This window comes from Diabrotica virgifera, chromosome 5 (assembly GCF_917563875.1).
Source record: "Diabrotica virgifera virgifera chromosome 5, PGI_DIABVI_V3a".
Taxonomy (NCBI): Eukaryota; Metazoa; Arthropoda; class Insecta; order Coleoptera; family Chrysomelidae; genus Diabrotica; species Diabrotica virgifera.
The window spans coordinates 84,310,494-84,327,745 of record NC_065447.1 but is presented as its reverse complement, the minus strand read 5'-3'; the positions used below and the strand labels follow the sequence as shown (position 1 = coordinate 84,327,745).

Genomic DNA, 17,252 nt, shown 5'->3' with positions numbered 1-17,252 from the left:
GACCCCGCATAGGGATAAGGCAAAGAGAATGATGATGATATTTTTGGCATAACTCGTATAAAATTGATAAAATTTGATATCTGATGGTTGAGTTTTGGATTTTTGACTATCCAGAGCATTTTATGAAGAATAACTTTTTTTCGTAAAATTGATAATAAAAAAGTTTTCCATGTGGTTCCTAGCTACGCAGACATACTGTATAAGAGCTTCTGTATAAGAATTTTCAAATTGCATGCCATATTCGGATTCAGTATAATCAAAAACAAAATAGAAACATATTTGATCAAAGTAAAATGATGAATTTAACGATATTTTTAAAATTATTAATACAAAACAATTGTTATTGTTTAAACAATTAATAAACAATTAGCGGCCAAAGTCGCGAGTAGAACTTTTTACTTTAACATGTATATAAACTAACAAAAAAAGTTTTAGAAAAATATAAGCTTGTTTGAATTTTTCCGAAACAATGCATGTTTTCGTTCTATTTGCACTCCCCTATTAGTTAATTTATTTAAAAATACAGTTTTATTCATGAAATAATCTTACCGAAGTAAATCAAGCGCTTAAACTTGACTATTTGTGTTCTCCACGTGACAATTTGACATTAGATGCAGAACTAAAAGTATATTATAGATATTTTCTTAAATGTGACAGTTGTCAAAACTAGGAAACTGGTTGCAATTAAACAGAAACAATCTACTTAACAAAATTCTCAGTAGTAATTGCACAAGAGCTCTGAAATTATTGAATTTTTCCCGAGTGACACTTTGACAGTTTTAATTTCACGAGCCGAAGGCGAGTGAAATTATGTCAAAGTGTCACGAGAGCAAAAATTCTATATTAATTTCAGAGATCGTGTGCAATTTGTTGAGATTATTTCATGAATAAAACTGTTTAAAACCAAAATTTTATTGTAATTTATTTATGTAAGTACCATTAAACACAGTTTTTATAAATATTTGACGATTGAAAGTCATCACTTTTATAATTTTTAAAACATTAATTGTCATTAATGTCACTGAATGTATTTTTTCGTAGCAACGAAGTGCATCTGACGTAATATACCTAACGACGGGAGATTATCAAAAATTATCGATTTAGTTCAGATTTCTGTAGCTTTCTATTGGTCAGAATCTCCTATGAATGAAATAATCAGTAGTAATTGCACAAGAGCTCTGAAATTATTGAATTTTTCCCGAGTGACACTTTGACAGTTTTAATTTCACGAGCAGAAGGCGAGTGAAATTATGTCAAAGTGTCACGAGAGCAAAAATTATATATTAATTTCAGAGGTCGAGTGCAATTTGTTGCGATTATTTCATGAATAAAACTGTTCAAAACCAAAATTTCATTGTAATTTATTTATGTAAGTACCATTAAACACACAGTTTTTATAAATATCTGACGATTGAAAGTCATCACTTTTATAATTTTTAAAACATTAATTGTCATTAATGTCACTGAATGTATTTTTTCGTAGCAACGAAGGGCATCTGACGTAATATACTCAACGGCGGATCCAGCAACCTTGCAAGGAGGGGGCAATGAAATAAAACTTTTCTTGTCACTCGCGTACGCAGGATTCTTTTTCAGTATGGGCTGTTACTTTATTTTTCTTCATGTACCATGTCCTTTCAGAACGTTGGTTACTATCATAGCTATCTTAATTTTATTCACTGCCACCCTAAATCAACCACGAAGTGCTTTTTCGTCCTGGACTGCGTTTGCCTTCTATTTTGAATTGCATAATATTTTGTAGCAACCTATATTTGAAACTTCTCATTACATGTCCAAAATACTCCACTTTTCTCTTGTTGATGCCTTCTACAATCTCAGTAGTCTTGCTGAGACGTTCTAGTATTGTGGAGTTTTGAATCTTCTTCACTTAAGATACTTTTAAAATTCTTCTGCCTTCATCTTCATCTACCACATGTCGAAAGCCTCAAGACGATTTAGGTAAGTAGATCGATTTTATTCACAGTCCAAGACTCGAAACCATACAGTAAGACCGAGAACACGTGCTTTGGAGAAGGAATTATGTTTTATTCCGTTATTCAGTTGTCAACAGGACACAAAACTCACTATTTATTTTCAATCAATCGTAATTCTCTTTCTTAAAAAAAAGGCGACACCAGGCGAAGTCTCAAGGAGGGGGCAATTGACCCCATTGCCCCCCCTTGGATCCGCGCCTGAATATACTTAACGACGGGAGATTATCAAAAATTATCGATTTAATTCAGATTTCTGTAGCTTTCTATTGGTCAGAATCTCCTATGAATGAAATAATCATTGTAATTTTCTACATTAGAAAATTACCGATGAAATAATAATCTGATTGGACAGAATTAAACACGTGATCAAAAATCTTACTGTACGATTGGAATTTAAAATCATTAAAAAATAATCCCGAAAAAATCTACTATGAAAATGGGCATAATTTTAGGTGATGCATAACTTTTGAGACTAGAAACTATGTAGGTTTATAAACTTAATTCAGTTTAAACCTTTGGTTGAGTGTAAAATTAAAAGCTTTTTGAATCCGTATGAGCATTTTCGGGAGAGACGGAACGCTCTACGTTGTTTTCGTTTTGTAAGGTGAAGGAAGAAATTCCCTTCCGAGCCATTCCACGCAGTGCGTATCGCATTTTGTTATCGATGAAAATTTTACGCAAGCGCTCTGCAATTAATACAACACGTTCTCTGCTACAGAGCTTCGAAGGATTATGTAACAGAGAATTGATGGCATCCCGGGAAATTCCAAGTAAATCACATCCAATTGTTTATAAGACCATTGAATCGTCCCGAAATTCGGAAAGCCTTTCCCGCCGAATCGTATTGTTACGGTTTTAATATTCAAAACAACTTGGGGATTGATATATTGTTCATTCTACAGCTTTTTATCAAAACCATTCCACTAAATCGGTTTACTTATAACGGAACATGTTATATCATGTATCTTGCGAAACAGTCACGTGTAGTGTGGAAAAATTATATATTACCCTTAATAACTTAATAGAATAGTCTTTATTTTGTATGGAAAATACAGTGGAACCTCGTTACCTCGGATTAATCGGGACCGCGGCCGATCCGGGTGATCGAAAATCCGGGTTAGCCGGAGAAAATGGTAAAAATTAATAAAATACGGTATACTTACAGATAGTTGGCGTATTCCATGACGTTTTTTCCATCTATCCAGCCAACCTGGACTCACAGTGAAATTTGGTACACAATCAGGCAACATTTTATTCAGCTTGAGTGCTGATTCTTGAATAATAATTGGTCCAGACACTGGTAAACCACGTTCGCGTTCCGCACAAAACCACACATACAAAGCGTCGTCGAGAGTCTCATTTTTAGCTTTCTTAGATTTGCAGCGATTGTCCAAACTGTCTTTTGTTATCATTTTGAAACAAAATTCTTAGATTTTAGTTATATTTTTCTTCCAATCCGATACTGTAGATGTACCGACACCATATGATGCTGCAATTGTTTTTGAAGATTCGCCTTTGTCAATTCTACCTAATGCGTCTAGTTTCTTTTCCATTGTCACTACAACATTTTTACGTTTTGTTGCCATTACGTAGACAAAAAAACACGCAAACACAAAATCTGAATAGATTTACCAACGATTACAGAACGGAAGCGAACAATACGACTGTACAACACACAATACGGTCTCAATCGCAACGAAGTTATGTTATTTAATAACAGTGAAGACTAAGACCATTGTTTAAAAAAGAATTTTTTAATAGTCTTTTAGTCTTTTTTAAACAATGCTAAGACAGTTTGAAATAAATAAAGGATACTACAGGTGCCTGTTGTTTCCGATAACACGACAATGAACGTCGTGTGCCATGAGTCATTTTTACTATCGTATATGTGGTTCAAATTACACAAATACCCATTATCTTTCAAATTTTATATTACATACATTTTTATTGTTGAAATGTTTGTCTGATAAAAATCGGTCCGGGTTATCCGGACTTCCGGGTTATCGGGGTTCCACTGTACTTAAAAATATGTCAATTTATTTTTCCAGTTACCCATATTTCGATTGAATTCATTTGCTTTTTATCCACATTTGTTAAAAATATGACGTCATCGACAATGTATGATATCTTATTCTTCTTCAAATGCCATCTCCGCGACGGAGGTCGGCAATCATCATAGCTATTCGGACTTTAGAGACCGCTGTTCTGAATAGTTCATTTGATGTACATTTGTACCATTCTCTCAGGTTGCGTAGCCATGATATTCTACGTCTCACTATGCCTCTGTTTCCTTGGATCTTTCTCTGTATAATGAGTTGGAGCAAAATGTATCTCTCCCCACGTGTAATATGTTCAAGACATTCCAATTTTCTGGTTTTGATTGTATTTAAGACTTCCATTTCTTTATTCATCTTTGTCAGAACCTCTTTGCTTGTGACGTGTTCTGTCCATGATATTTTCCGAATTCTTCTATACATCCACAACTCTAATGATTCCAGTTTTTCCATTGATGCCGCATTCAAGGTCCAAGCTTCCAATCCGTAAAACAAAGTCGAGAAAACGTAGCACCTAGCCAACCTTAGTCTCGGTACCGTACATGACCGTATCTACATGACATGTGATACATTATTGGAAAGCTCTCTCTTTACCTAGTATATTCTTAGATCACTTAATTACAGTCAATTACATTGACTTCTTCTTCTGCAAGTGCCATCTTCCTAAATTCATGTTATTGAACGGCAGTGAAACAGAGCAAGTGAGTAAATTTCTCAGTTATGACAAGTCGTAATGACATATTCTTTCATAACGAAAATAAACTTGAATGCCTTTACCGATATCTTCAATAAAGATAAATATTAATTGTATCTGTTTACTTTCTATATTGTCCTTACTGAGAAGCATGATTTTGGTTTTTTTATTGAAAGCCATTCCATAGCTCTCGCAGTACTGTGTAGTACGATCAACCAAAATTTGCAGCTCTTCTTTGGTGTTCGCAAGGAGTATTGTATCGTTTGAATATCTCAGATTAATCACTATAATAGTGGGCCGTTAACACTTTCAGCTCCAGGCCAATATCAGATATTTGTCTCATGTGCCGCTTTTATACAGTCATTGGAAAATTGTTGAAATGTAAACACGCTAGCAGTGTTGGTGGCATCTGATTGATAACAGTGTGAGCACGGGAGCCGTGTCGGCGGACTTGAAAGTAGATATGCCTCTATTAACATCTTCTAGTGCATCTTTAAACATCTATTCTGAATAGGTACATATTAAGTACATAGTAAATGGTTCCTCGCTAAGTTAGTGGAAGCTGTAAGGTCGAGTTACCGTTGCGGCATATATCTAGGCAAGTGATACCCATGAACCCAGCAGATGGCCATACCTATATCTCATGAGGTCATATATATTATTTCCCGGTTAAGGCCAAAAGAGAGAAAAAAGAGGCGGAACATATGCAATGTTTGTAGTTTTAATTTCAGGGCATTTAAATTATTTTTAATGCACGGCCGTAGCTCAACGGCAAGATACTGGTCTTCTAAGCGAGAGCGCACAAGTTCAAATCTCTTACTAACAGCGACATTTTCATATCTAAAATGATACGAGCCGTTCACCGTGTTTCGGAGGGTACCTTAAGCCATCGGTCCCCCTGGGCTAGTGTCAGCACGGACACTATCTACTTAAAACAGGGTTGAAGATGTAATTGGAGCCAGAACGATAAGAAAGAGTCTCCCCGACAAGTAGTATTTCTCATTATTTTACTTTTCTTTCATATTCCCTTTTGTTAAGTCTTCATGTCATTCTCTTTGCCTTATCCCTATGCGGGGTCGGCTTCCCTAATTGCATTTCACCAAACAATTCTATCTTGGGTCATATCAATGTTAATCCCCTTTACCAACATGTCCTGCCTTATCGCCTCCCCCAAGTCTTCTTTGATCTTCCTCTCCTGCTCCTTCCAGGAATCTGCACTTCAGCTATTCTTCGTATTGGGTGATTAACGTTGTCCCGACGTTGAACATGACCAAACCATCTTAACCTATGCTCTCTCATTTTGGCATCAATTGGTGCCACACCTAGACTTCCCCTAATATACTCATTTCTAATTTTATCCTTCTTTGTCACTCCACTCATCCATCTAAGCATTCTCATTTCCGCCACATGCATTCGTTGTTCCTCTTTCTTTTTCACTGCCCAACATTCAGTTCCGTACATCATAGCCGGTCTTATGGCTGTTTTATAGAATTTTCCCTTCAGCTTCATTGGAATTTTTCTGTCACACAACACACCACTCGCTTCTTTCCACTTCATCCATCCAGCCCTAATTCTACTGCATGCAGCTCTATCTATTTCTCCATTACTCTGTAACACCGATCCTAGGTAATTAAAACTATTGCTTTTCACAATCATTTCACCATCCAAAGATACCATTTTATTATTTTTATTTGTAGTAGCTCCATCTTTAAAGGAACATTCCAAATACTCTGTTTTTGTCCTACTAAGTTTTAAACCTTTTGCCTCCAGAGCTTGTCTCCACTGTTCCAGTTTTTGTTTTAAGTCTCTTTCACTATTTCCTACTAACACGAAATTATCAGCATACATTAAGCACCATATAATGTTATCCTGTCCCTGTCGTTTCGCTGTTATTTGGTCCAAAACTAATGAGAATAAATACGGACTAAGCACAGAGCCTTGGTGCAATCCTACTTTCACATGAAATTTATCAGTCTCTCCCACACCTGTCCTAACACTAGTCGTTACTCCCTCATACATATCCCTCACAATCTTTACATATTCACCAGGGACTCCTTTCTTATTGAGTGCCTACCACAGAATCTCTCGAGGAACTCTATCATATGCTTTCTCAAGATCAATGAATACCATATGAGCGTTTGTTTCTTTACTCTTGTACTTTTCCCTCAACTGCCTTATAATGAAAATTGCATCATATTTTCATGGTGTGGCTAAGCAGTTTTATAGCCCTGTAGTTTTGTATATTGTTGTATATCTCTCTTTTGTTAAGTCTTCATTTAGAATAAATAGTTTAAAATCACTTCTCATTTTTATATTAAATTTATTGGACTAGATTTAAACCTTTTAAAAATTAGTCTCGCTGGTACCTTACGTACACAGTTAATTACCTTGTATCACTAATCCAGTAACCTATAGAACCTGAGATTATTAATTTAATTGTGGGGTAGGATTACAAGAACCCAACAGTTACATTGCAATCTAAGTTATTAAATACACAGTTTTTTTATATTTATTACCTTTTGAGAAGAGAAAATTGTGTGATTTTTTGCGTGTTGTACTTTAAGAGCGTAGGCGTAAAATTTCCGGCCAATGCTTTTTAAATGCATTCATTTTTTTCGGATCCTGGGAAAACGGATAAGTACTTTTGAAAAATTTAAACGCAGAATGAAAGATTACATTATTACCGAGGTCCGAAAGTCCCTGAAAACTTCTATGTTTATTTTAATAAGTTACAGGGGTGAAAAAAAAAGATGAAAAATTTATTTTGATTTATAATTTCAAATATCACATTCAAAAGAAACTTTTTGTTTATTCTAAGTGACTTTCGGCGCTCGGTATTAAAGTAATTGTCATTCTGCGTTTAACTTTCTCCAAAAATATTTTTCTCAAGATTCGAAAAAATGCATTTAAAAAGCCTTGGTCCGAAATTTTGCTCCTACGCTCATAAGTCCTCTTATTTACCAAAATTAAAAACAAAATGTATGTATATTATCAATAGAAACAGAACATCCAAAACCAGAAAAATACAGATAAGTATAAATACTCACAACATTGATATTCCTATGGTTCGATTGAATAAAAGCGACCTCCGAGTGCCTATAAATATGTAACATTTATTAATAGTAACCTACAAAGACAGCCAGAAAGAAAATGGCGGAATTCCGGTTCGCCATTGGGCAGATGGGCTCATTTGTTTTTATAATGATAAAAGGCGGGATGGGATGGTTATGTATGTCTGTACGTGTTGCAGTTCCACACCAGCTGCTCCCTGGTTTTTTAGTTTGTAAGTAGCTGTTTTGGTTTGTATAGGGATGATAAAAGAAGGGGAGAGATTATTATGAAGCGGTGTTTACCTTGTGGGTTATGAATGTTGTTAATAATTCTCTATGACAATGATAAAAAGGGGTTGTGTCGGGGATGGTACGAATCAGAATGATAGTAAACTGGTGTGTGGTTTAAACAAAGTGGTTATGGATTAGATGGTTAAACAGAATTAGCTTCATACACTTAAACAGTTCGATATGTTTTATATTATCTGTGATATAATTAAATGATCATGAAAAAAATAATATTCTATAGAAATTACACAAAAATTTTAAATTACAATGAAGCAATTAATCTACCAAATTTTTGCAGTTGGATTCGTAAGAGCCTTGGGAAGCATTGTAAACTAAAGCGATGATGACGAAATGAAAATTACATTATTGAACAAGCAAAATGCATTTTCCAGCAATGCTAACTGATAACACTGTTTTACTAACTGATTCGGACCATATAGTCTCCAAATACTGTTAAATAGGGAATAGGGTCTCGGAATGTTGTGAAAAATGGGGATAAAGATCAATATTGCGAAAACCAATGTTAAGAAAATATCAAACAACAAAAATTTACCCCTTCCAATATATTATGTGACCTACTAACAGCTTGAATGTGTATTTAGACCAAACAAACATCTTGGCTGCTGGTTCAACAATCAACTTGATTATAATAAACAGGAAGTAAGAGAGGCTTTATTAAAATGAAAAGCTTATATCGTAACAGTAGGTTACTCAGTAGGTAGTTATTATCAGTCTTAGATGTAGTTTTCTGCATCGCTATGCAAGACCAATAAGTACGATTGTATGAAACGGAAGCCTGCACGCTCAACATAAGGCTGATAACAAGTTAGAAGCCTTTGAACTCTGGCTTTATAGAAGGATCTTAAAAATACCTTGGACAACCTAAACCACCAACGAAAATGTCCTTAGGAGTGTAGGTATGGATAGGTAGCTGCTAAAGATAATCAAAGTAGAAAAGTTAGATATTTAGTATACATAATGAGAAACGAAAAGTACCACCTCGCGCAACTGATCATCCATGGATGAAGATTGAAGGAAAACGGGTCCCGGTAGGCGCCAAGTCTCATGACCATGACTCCATGACTTAAAAATGTCAGAGACTGGCCGGCCTTGATTTAACATCTTTGCTTAGAGCCGAATTGGGCAGAGACATATTTGCCAGTGTAGTCGCTATCCTCCACTAAAGGAGAGAGCACTACAATAAGAAGATTCAACTACATGAAGCCAATAATATAATAAATAACAATAATGCCATAAATATTATTTTCATATTGTTGTAAAGCTTTGGGCAGGATTTACTTCTTTTCTATCAACATTCAAATTTCAGTTTCTCTTTAATGTATAATAATTAATATGATCAGTTAATATCCTTTTTTGTAATAGGCCTGGATCTCGCGTACCAAAAAAAAGTTTATTAATAGCAAGCTGACAATTTGTTAATAGCTTAACGGTGTCTAGTCGGACAAACTTTGATGTACGGGAACGCTGGAATAGGTTACAAGTTTCGAACGTCAGACTACGAAAACGTCCCATGTATTTTGTCGGACAGAACTTCCAATTGATTTGTTACCCTTTCATTAAACTCTCATGAAAAAATCAGACTGTTATTTACCACCCACATAATTCGTGTCATTTGATATGTTCTACGTGTCGGTCTTATTAAAATGCCCAACATATTTGTCGGACATACATTTTCTCATATATTAGGTATATAAAGCTTGCTATTGAATGAACTTAAAAACACCCTGCTAGTTTTCACAATCATAAACTTGTCAGTATGATACGTTCCATAATTAAAGTCACGTTCCACAATTAAAACTTCCCCTGTTCCAGCGTTCCCATACATCAAAGTTTGTCCGACTAGACACCGTTAAGCTATTACTAAATTTTCAGCTTGCTATTTCATACTAAACTTTTTTTTGTACGCGGGAATAATTAAGATCTAATGTAAGTTTAACATTGATTTAATTTACAAAAAAATTGGTTTTAGCTATTTAGGTAAGTTTCAAAAATAAACCATAAATATTATCACTTAATAAAACAAGCAAATGAATATAAATACTTGCGGAAAACTGTAAGATCAGCTGTATAGACCTGGATCCCGCATACCAAAAAAAGTTGATTAAAAGCAAGCTGAAAATGTGTTAATAGTTTAACGGTGTCTTGTCGGACAAACTTTGATGTACGGGAAAACTGGAACAGGGGAAGTTTTAATTGTGGAACAGTTTAAAAATTTGGAACGTCAAATTACGCAAACGTCCCATGTATTTTGTCGGACAGAACTTCCAATTGATTTTTTACTATTTCATTAAACTCTCATCCATAAATCAGACTGCTATTACTAACCAACATGATTCCTGTCTTTTGACATGTTCTTCGTGTTCAACTCATTAAAATGCCTAGTTGTTGATAAACACCAGTCTGATTTTTGCAGTGATTTTTGCAGAGTTTAATGAAATGGTAACAAATCAATTGGAAGTTCTGTCTGACAAAATACATGAAACGTTTTCGTAGTCTGACGTTCCAAATTTTTAACCTGTTCCACAATTAAAACTTCCCCTGTTCCAGTTCCAGTCTTCCCATGCATTAAAGTTTGTCCGGCTAGACACCGTTAAGCTATTAACACATTTTCAACTTGCTATTAATCAACTTTTTTTTGGTACGCGGGATCCAGGTCTAGTAACGGATATAATAAATAAAATAAGGGAAGGAAAAACAATGACACGACAATTTATTCTTCATTGAATGGAGATGGAGACAACCTTTAAAACAATAATAAAAGAAAGCTCTTTGTAGCTAAGACAGTGGCGGATCCAGAATTTTTTTTTGAGGGGGGTCATGGATCTTGAGGGTGATTTAATGACTTTTCTCTTATGCAAGGTCCCTTAGTCTTACCACCCCTAGGATAAGTGAGTGTTCAATTATTCTTTGAATGGGCCTAAATTTTTTTCGTTTGACGGCTCTCGGTTTTTCTTTTTTTTAGGATTATTGCATTGACATTTATTTTCGTGTGGGGGAGGTCACGACCCCCGTGACCCCCCTTGGATCTGTTACAGAGCTCAGAGACGTGATTGACAAATAAAAAAATAAATGCAATAGATATGTTTTTTATAAAAAGAAGCTGCATATTAACACTAATGGAAAAACTACTTAATGAACGATTTATATGGTGTACAACATTCATTTTTAATAATTAGAAATATCCAAAATATTGAAGTTATCGTATTTTATCTATGTTACAAACTCTGATTCTATAGGAGAATGCAAATTACGCTTGAATGATTCCTTGAAATTTCCCTAAGTAAACTATACCCAAACCGATATCTAGAAACTTTGTTGAGAGTGAAAGATATTAGCTCTATAGTTGCAGAACTCTAGTACTCTTTAATATTACTTAGATTTCTTCAGTTTTCGATTATACATATAATTTATTTTTGTATGTAGTGTCATTAAATTTAACTGATAACTGATTTAACTAGCACAGTAGTCGTGATATGACCTTCGACGTATTTTGTTTTGTTTTTTTTTTGTTGACATTCTAGTCTTCTGCCGTTAATAATTGAAAAATGAAAACAATTCTCTCAAAAAATATCGGAAAACCCAGAATAATTAATTGCACCAGTAGTCTATTTATTTCATATTCTCAAAAAATAACAACAAAATTCACCTAGTACAGAAAAGCCTCGAGAACAGCTGCCCTGTATGGCTGAACGCCATCTTGGCTTCGGCTTAGGTACTACTAAAAACATGGTGACATACTATACCTCCCATATGAAATTTTTAAATATCTCGAAACCATCAAACAGCCTCAAAAGTTCACTGCTGAACATATGTCTCTTCCTCATGTTTCCAACCCTTTCTATTTTACCGGTGCCGCCCAAAATCCCGACAGCCAAAATACCGATAGCCAGAATCCCGACAGGCCAAAATCCCGACATGCAACAATCCTCGCATAAGCAAAAATCCCGACCACTACATTTTGAATATTTATTGTTTCCTTTTGTTACCATAGAAAGTTGACAAATAATAAATCAGCTGTATTAAATCCAGCTGATCTAATTTTGACGTTTATAGTTGCCATTTTGTTAAAGTTGTAAAAGTTTTAATGTATTGTACTATTCTTGCCTTGGTCTTTGAATAAAGTTATTTTAAAACAGAGTATTAAATTTAATTTAATACTCTGTTTTAAATTAAATTTAATACTTAATTAAATTAAATTAAATTAAATTAAATTGCTATTAACTAATGTATTTTTTGTATCGAAAAACAATTATTTTGAATAGTTTCTTGACAGTAACATGACAGGGATGAAAGTCACATCTGAGAACGGACCGGATTAGCCCATAAGCATAGCAATTAGGTGCCTACCCATGCATGTGTCTAGTACGGTGGCTCTTATAGACCAGTAAGGATCGGTGAAAAAACGTCTATTTTTGGATGTGAGAGGTGGCATTCGGAGTAATAATAATTGACTTATGCTCCTTCTTAAATATGCCCGGAACATTAATAAAAAAATTAAAATATTTAAAAATTTCGGAAAAGGTCGATTTTTTTCTGCTTTCTTTGCTTATAACTTTAAAACGATTCGTTTTGGAACAAAGTCGTAGAGAAATAAAATAAAGATAATTGAATTTTGTATGATATACGACTGGTCAAAAAGTCTTAACGTATTACCTTTTCTGCAATATAGCAATAAATATAAAATAAGGGGGCAAAATACGCCTGTTGTTATTCAATGATTTTAACCACTTTGGTGGCACTTAGAACCTTAGTAATTCACTTAGGAAATTCTTTGTAACATACTTAAACCATGTAGCAAATTTTATTAAAATCGAACTAACAGATTTTGCATAATAAATTTGCAATCTAAATGTTTTTAAAAAAATTCAATTTCTTTAAAATCTTTCTGAACAAAAAGTAGACCATTTAGAAGTTGGCTAATTTTTTAACATATTTAGAGGTGCTCTACCTATCTAATACACTTTACAGAATTAAAATCGGATTATTTAAGGGGCCTCAGCAATGTTTTAAACTTATAAACAATTTTTTGGCTTATAAACAAATAGCTTTGTTTAATAACAAAATTATTTTTAGCAATGCAAATAATTAAAACCGGTATAATTTGACTTAAACTTTCAAATGCTGTCAGCAGAATTGCTTTTTTATTTTTTAGTCAAAAGTTATTCGCGTTCAAAAATTGCAATTTTTAAATTTTTTGAAAGTTCTACTGCGTTTATTTCGAAAACTATGCATCCTACGAAAAGCTTGTAAGAACATTTTTTGCTTAGAATTACCCAAGAAATACAAAAAATATATTATTTTGCGAAAAATCGATGTTACGTAATTCCTCAAGTTCTTTGTTTATAGCAATCTTATCGACATCCGGATCAACTGTTATCTAAAAAAATCGTGTTCTACGGATCAAAAAATACAAAAAAATCTTGGGTCTATCTAAAAAAGTCTATCTAAATAAAGGAGCCCGTAGCACAGCCTCCTGGCCACAGCACTAATTTGTTTATAAGCCAAAAAATTGTTTATAACTTTAAAACATTGCTGAGGCTGCTTAAATAATCCGATTTCAATTCTGAAAAGTGTAATAGATAGGTGGAGTGCTTTTTTATATGTAAAAAATTGACAAATCTTTGTATGTTCTAGTTTTTGTTGTGCAAGATTTTAAAAAATATTAATTTTTTAAAAAAAGTGTAGATTGCAAAATTATTATTCGAAATCTAGTGAGTCAATTTTAATGAAATTTGGTGTACGGTTTTAGCACATTACAAAAATTTTCTAAGCGAATTAGGAAGGTTCCAAGTGTAACCTAAGTGATGGAAAATCATTGAATAAGGACAGACTTGTTTTGCCCCCTTATTTTATATTTATTGCTATTCTGCAGCAAGGGTGATAAATTAAGACATTTTTAACCAATCGCATCTGATAGAAAATTTAATTATCTTTGTTCCAAAATGAATTGTTTTAAAGTTATACGCAAAAAAAGTAGAAAAAAGAACGAAATTTTTGAAATTTTTAAATATTTTATTTTTTTTATTAATGTTTCGGGCATATTTGAGAAGGAGCATAAATCAATTATTATTAACGAAGTTATCACCTAACTTTATCCGCAAAAATCCGAATGCCACCTCTCACATCCACCTAAAAACAAATCCTTACTGCTCTATTACTGTAGATAGCATATTTGTTTCAAATTCACATTTTTATGTTTTAAAACCATTTTGTATTATAATACATATCTACTGTTATTTTTAATAATAGAAAAAGTGACTAATAATAATAACGAATGAATATCTTTTTGGGGCGTAATAAGTACATAGTCCATTTCGATAATACATTCCAGGTTTAATATTTGCCAATTATATTTTAATATCTGTTACTAAGAAGTAGTACTTACGCTAGGTATATTGTCGTTATTGCACACACCCTCGCTAAGCAGCCTATCCCTGATTTCCCACGCAAAAATCGAAGGACACTCCCTTTTAAACTCCGCAATCTTGTTCACCACCGGCGTCGTCGCTACCCTAGGTTTCGATCCACCAATAGCTCTAGGCTTAATGGACCCAGTCTCATAATACCTGCCAACAAAACTAACATCAGCCAAAAACTACAGCCAGAATCCTTACCAGAATATTACCTGCCGAGGATTTTCGATACGCAGCCGTTGGAGACCTGGAGTATTCTAGAAATATCACATGGGCGAGCTCCGGAGTGGGCTAGTTCCACGATTTTCTGTCTGGTGGAGTCGGGAAGAGGTCGACCGTTGACGTAGACGCCTCCTAGTTGATTGATTCCGCTGTGGCCTGCAGTCGAACACCCAAACAATGAGTTTTGGCTCATCGCATGGTGCATCAGGTCTTCTTCTGAAAATAAGGGTACTGTTTGGTCGATTTAATTAGGTATCAAATTGATCAATTTAATTTATTTATAATTCAACATCTTATATAATATTTCATAAACAGTTTTTTAATTTGAAGTATTTACGTAGCTATTTATATTTTAAACCTATATTTATATGTGATACCCATGTAAACCTGTTTCTATAGGACCTAGTAATAACAATGGTCACCAAAATAAAAACAAAACGTAGTTAGTCAAGGAATTTAGCAAACACAAGAATGGTAATTTTGAAATACAAAATGAACAAATAGAACTGGTAGACAAAAATATATATCTGGGTCACGAAATTAGGATAGGTAAGGACAGTCAAACAACAGAAGTATCCAGAAGAATAATACAAGGATGGGCAGCATACGGAGCTCTTAGTGACATTTTTAAGAGTGACATTCCAACTAACATGAAGAAAAAAGTTTTCGACCAATGCGTGCTACCGGTGATGACCTATGGTGCAGAAACATTATCGCTCACAAAGAAAAACGCACAAAAACTAAGAGTAGCGCAGAGAAGAATGGAGCGATCAATGATAGGGGCCACTCTGCGAGACAGGATTAGAAACGAAGATCTACGAGCTAAGACCAAAGTCATAGACGTCATTGAAAGAAGCTGCAATTTAAAATGGAAATGGGCTGGACACGTTGCCAGAATGAAGGACGGAAGATGGACTCGCAAACTAGTTGAATGGAGACCAAGGGCCGATAAACGTAGCAGAGGAAGACCACCAATACGATGGCAAGACGACTTACGAAAGACAACAAAAAACTGGATACAGAAAGCACAAGATAGAACACTTTGGAGACAAACAGGGGAGGCCTATGTCCAGCAGTGGATTGAGAGAGGCTGATGATGATGATGAAGAATGGTAATGGAACTAACTCCAGTACGACGGTTGGACCAAATAAACGACATGACTGGTTGGACTGGTTGAACTGGAGAGATAATTGGACAGAAATAGTCAAACAAATTACATTACGCCACTACATCATTACGTTTACGTAGGAGAAAAGATAGAAAATGAGGAAAGAAATTAAACCAGATGATATCTCTACGTTAAGAGACACATGAATAAATTCACTAACAGGTTTGTAAGAAATGGAGAAGCAGAATCTTAACACCTGTGTATAAACCAAAGTATTTTTAACAATGTATAAACTATAAGACCATAAAACTAATCAGTCACACCACTATATGGGAGAAAGTAATTAATAAATAAAAAATGTGATTAAAAGATTAATACTAATGTAAACTAGTAGAATATTTTCTTTTTTTTTAGCCTTTATAGATTATGAAAAAGGCTTGATAGTGTAAAACTATGGACCATAGACGAAGCATTGGCCAACATTCGAAATGACTTTAGATAAAGAATGTTCCTAAGATAGAACAAGCTAAAATGACGGTGTTAGTAAAAATAGATAAAAAACAAATTAAATTCAATTAATATAAATCATGGCGTAGGACTATAGAGGACATCTTCAAGTCATTGGAATGGAGAAGTCATAGAATTTCTGTCAATGAAAAGACTTAATCACTTTAGATATGCCAATGATGTAGTTATAATAGCACCCAAATGGAACGGATTGGAGAGGATGATGGAAAAGTTACAAATAAAATCAACACAAAAGGATTTAAAATGAACTTCAACAAAACTAATTTCAATCAAACAAAGATACGTCGTGGAACCTGTAGATTTATACGTCGATATAAGCCATCAGCGTCTCTCCAGTACCGTTTACTCTAGAATTTTAAAGTTCTTTGGTCATATCCATCGGAGTGATCACAAAATGGAGCGGTTGGTGGTCCAAGAAAGGCCTCAGACTCAACGCCAACGCGGAAGATCTCCACAGCGATGGGCGGACATTACTAAAAAGCTTCTCAACAAACAGTATACTGAGGCAATACATGTAACTGATGACCGCGACCAGTGGAGAAATATTATCAATCAAACTGTCCGAGCTGCTGAAGCCCAATTATGAACCACAACACATCTACTAAGATGTTAATGACTATGATGATGATGATGATAAGCCATTATGTAAAACTATGTAAAAACAGACCACGAAAATAAGTAGAAGAATAAGATTAGGATGGATTTTCTTTGAAAAGATGTCTTAAGAAGAGCTTAAACATGGATATTTACCAAAGCAAATTTGTAAAACTTGAGAAAAACTCTAAAAATGCGAAGGAACAACATATTCTGAACATTTCACTTCAACAGGGACGTCAAACTAATTTATCAAATAGAGAGAGAGAGAACAAAAGTATAAGA

General features: G+C 34.3%; 1 protein-coding gene across 1 annotated transcript in view; it reads right to left on the bottom strand.

Annotated features, from left to right (window-relative positions):
* LOC114324209 (paired box protein Pax-6) overlaps positions 1-14,948 on the bottom strand; it is a 269,123-nt gene extending 254,175 nt beyond the window's left edge. Inside the window, exons 1-2 of the mRNA XM_028271975.2 lie at positions 14,727-14,948; positions 14,487-14,667 (exon numbers count right to left, since the gene is read on the bottom strand). Of these exons, the coding sequence (XP_028127776.2) occupies positions 14,487-14,667; positions 14,727-14,941 (396 nt within the window). The 5' untranslated portion in view covers positions 14,942-14,948. The remainder of the gene's footprint in view (positions 1-14,486; positions 14,668-14,726) is intronic.
* Positions 14,949-17,252: the final 2,304 nt, after the last annotated feature.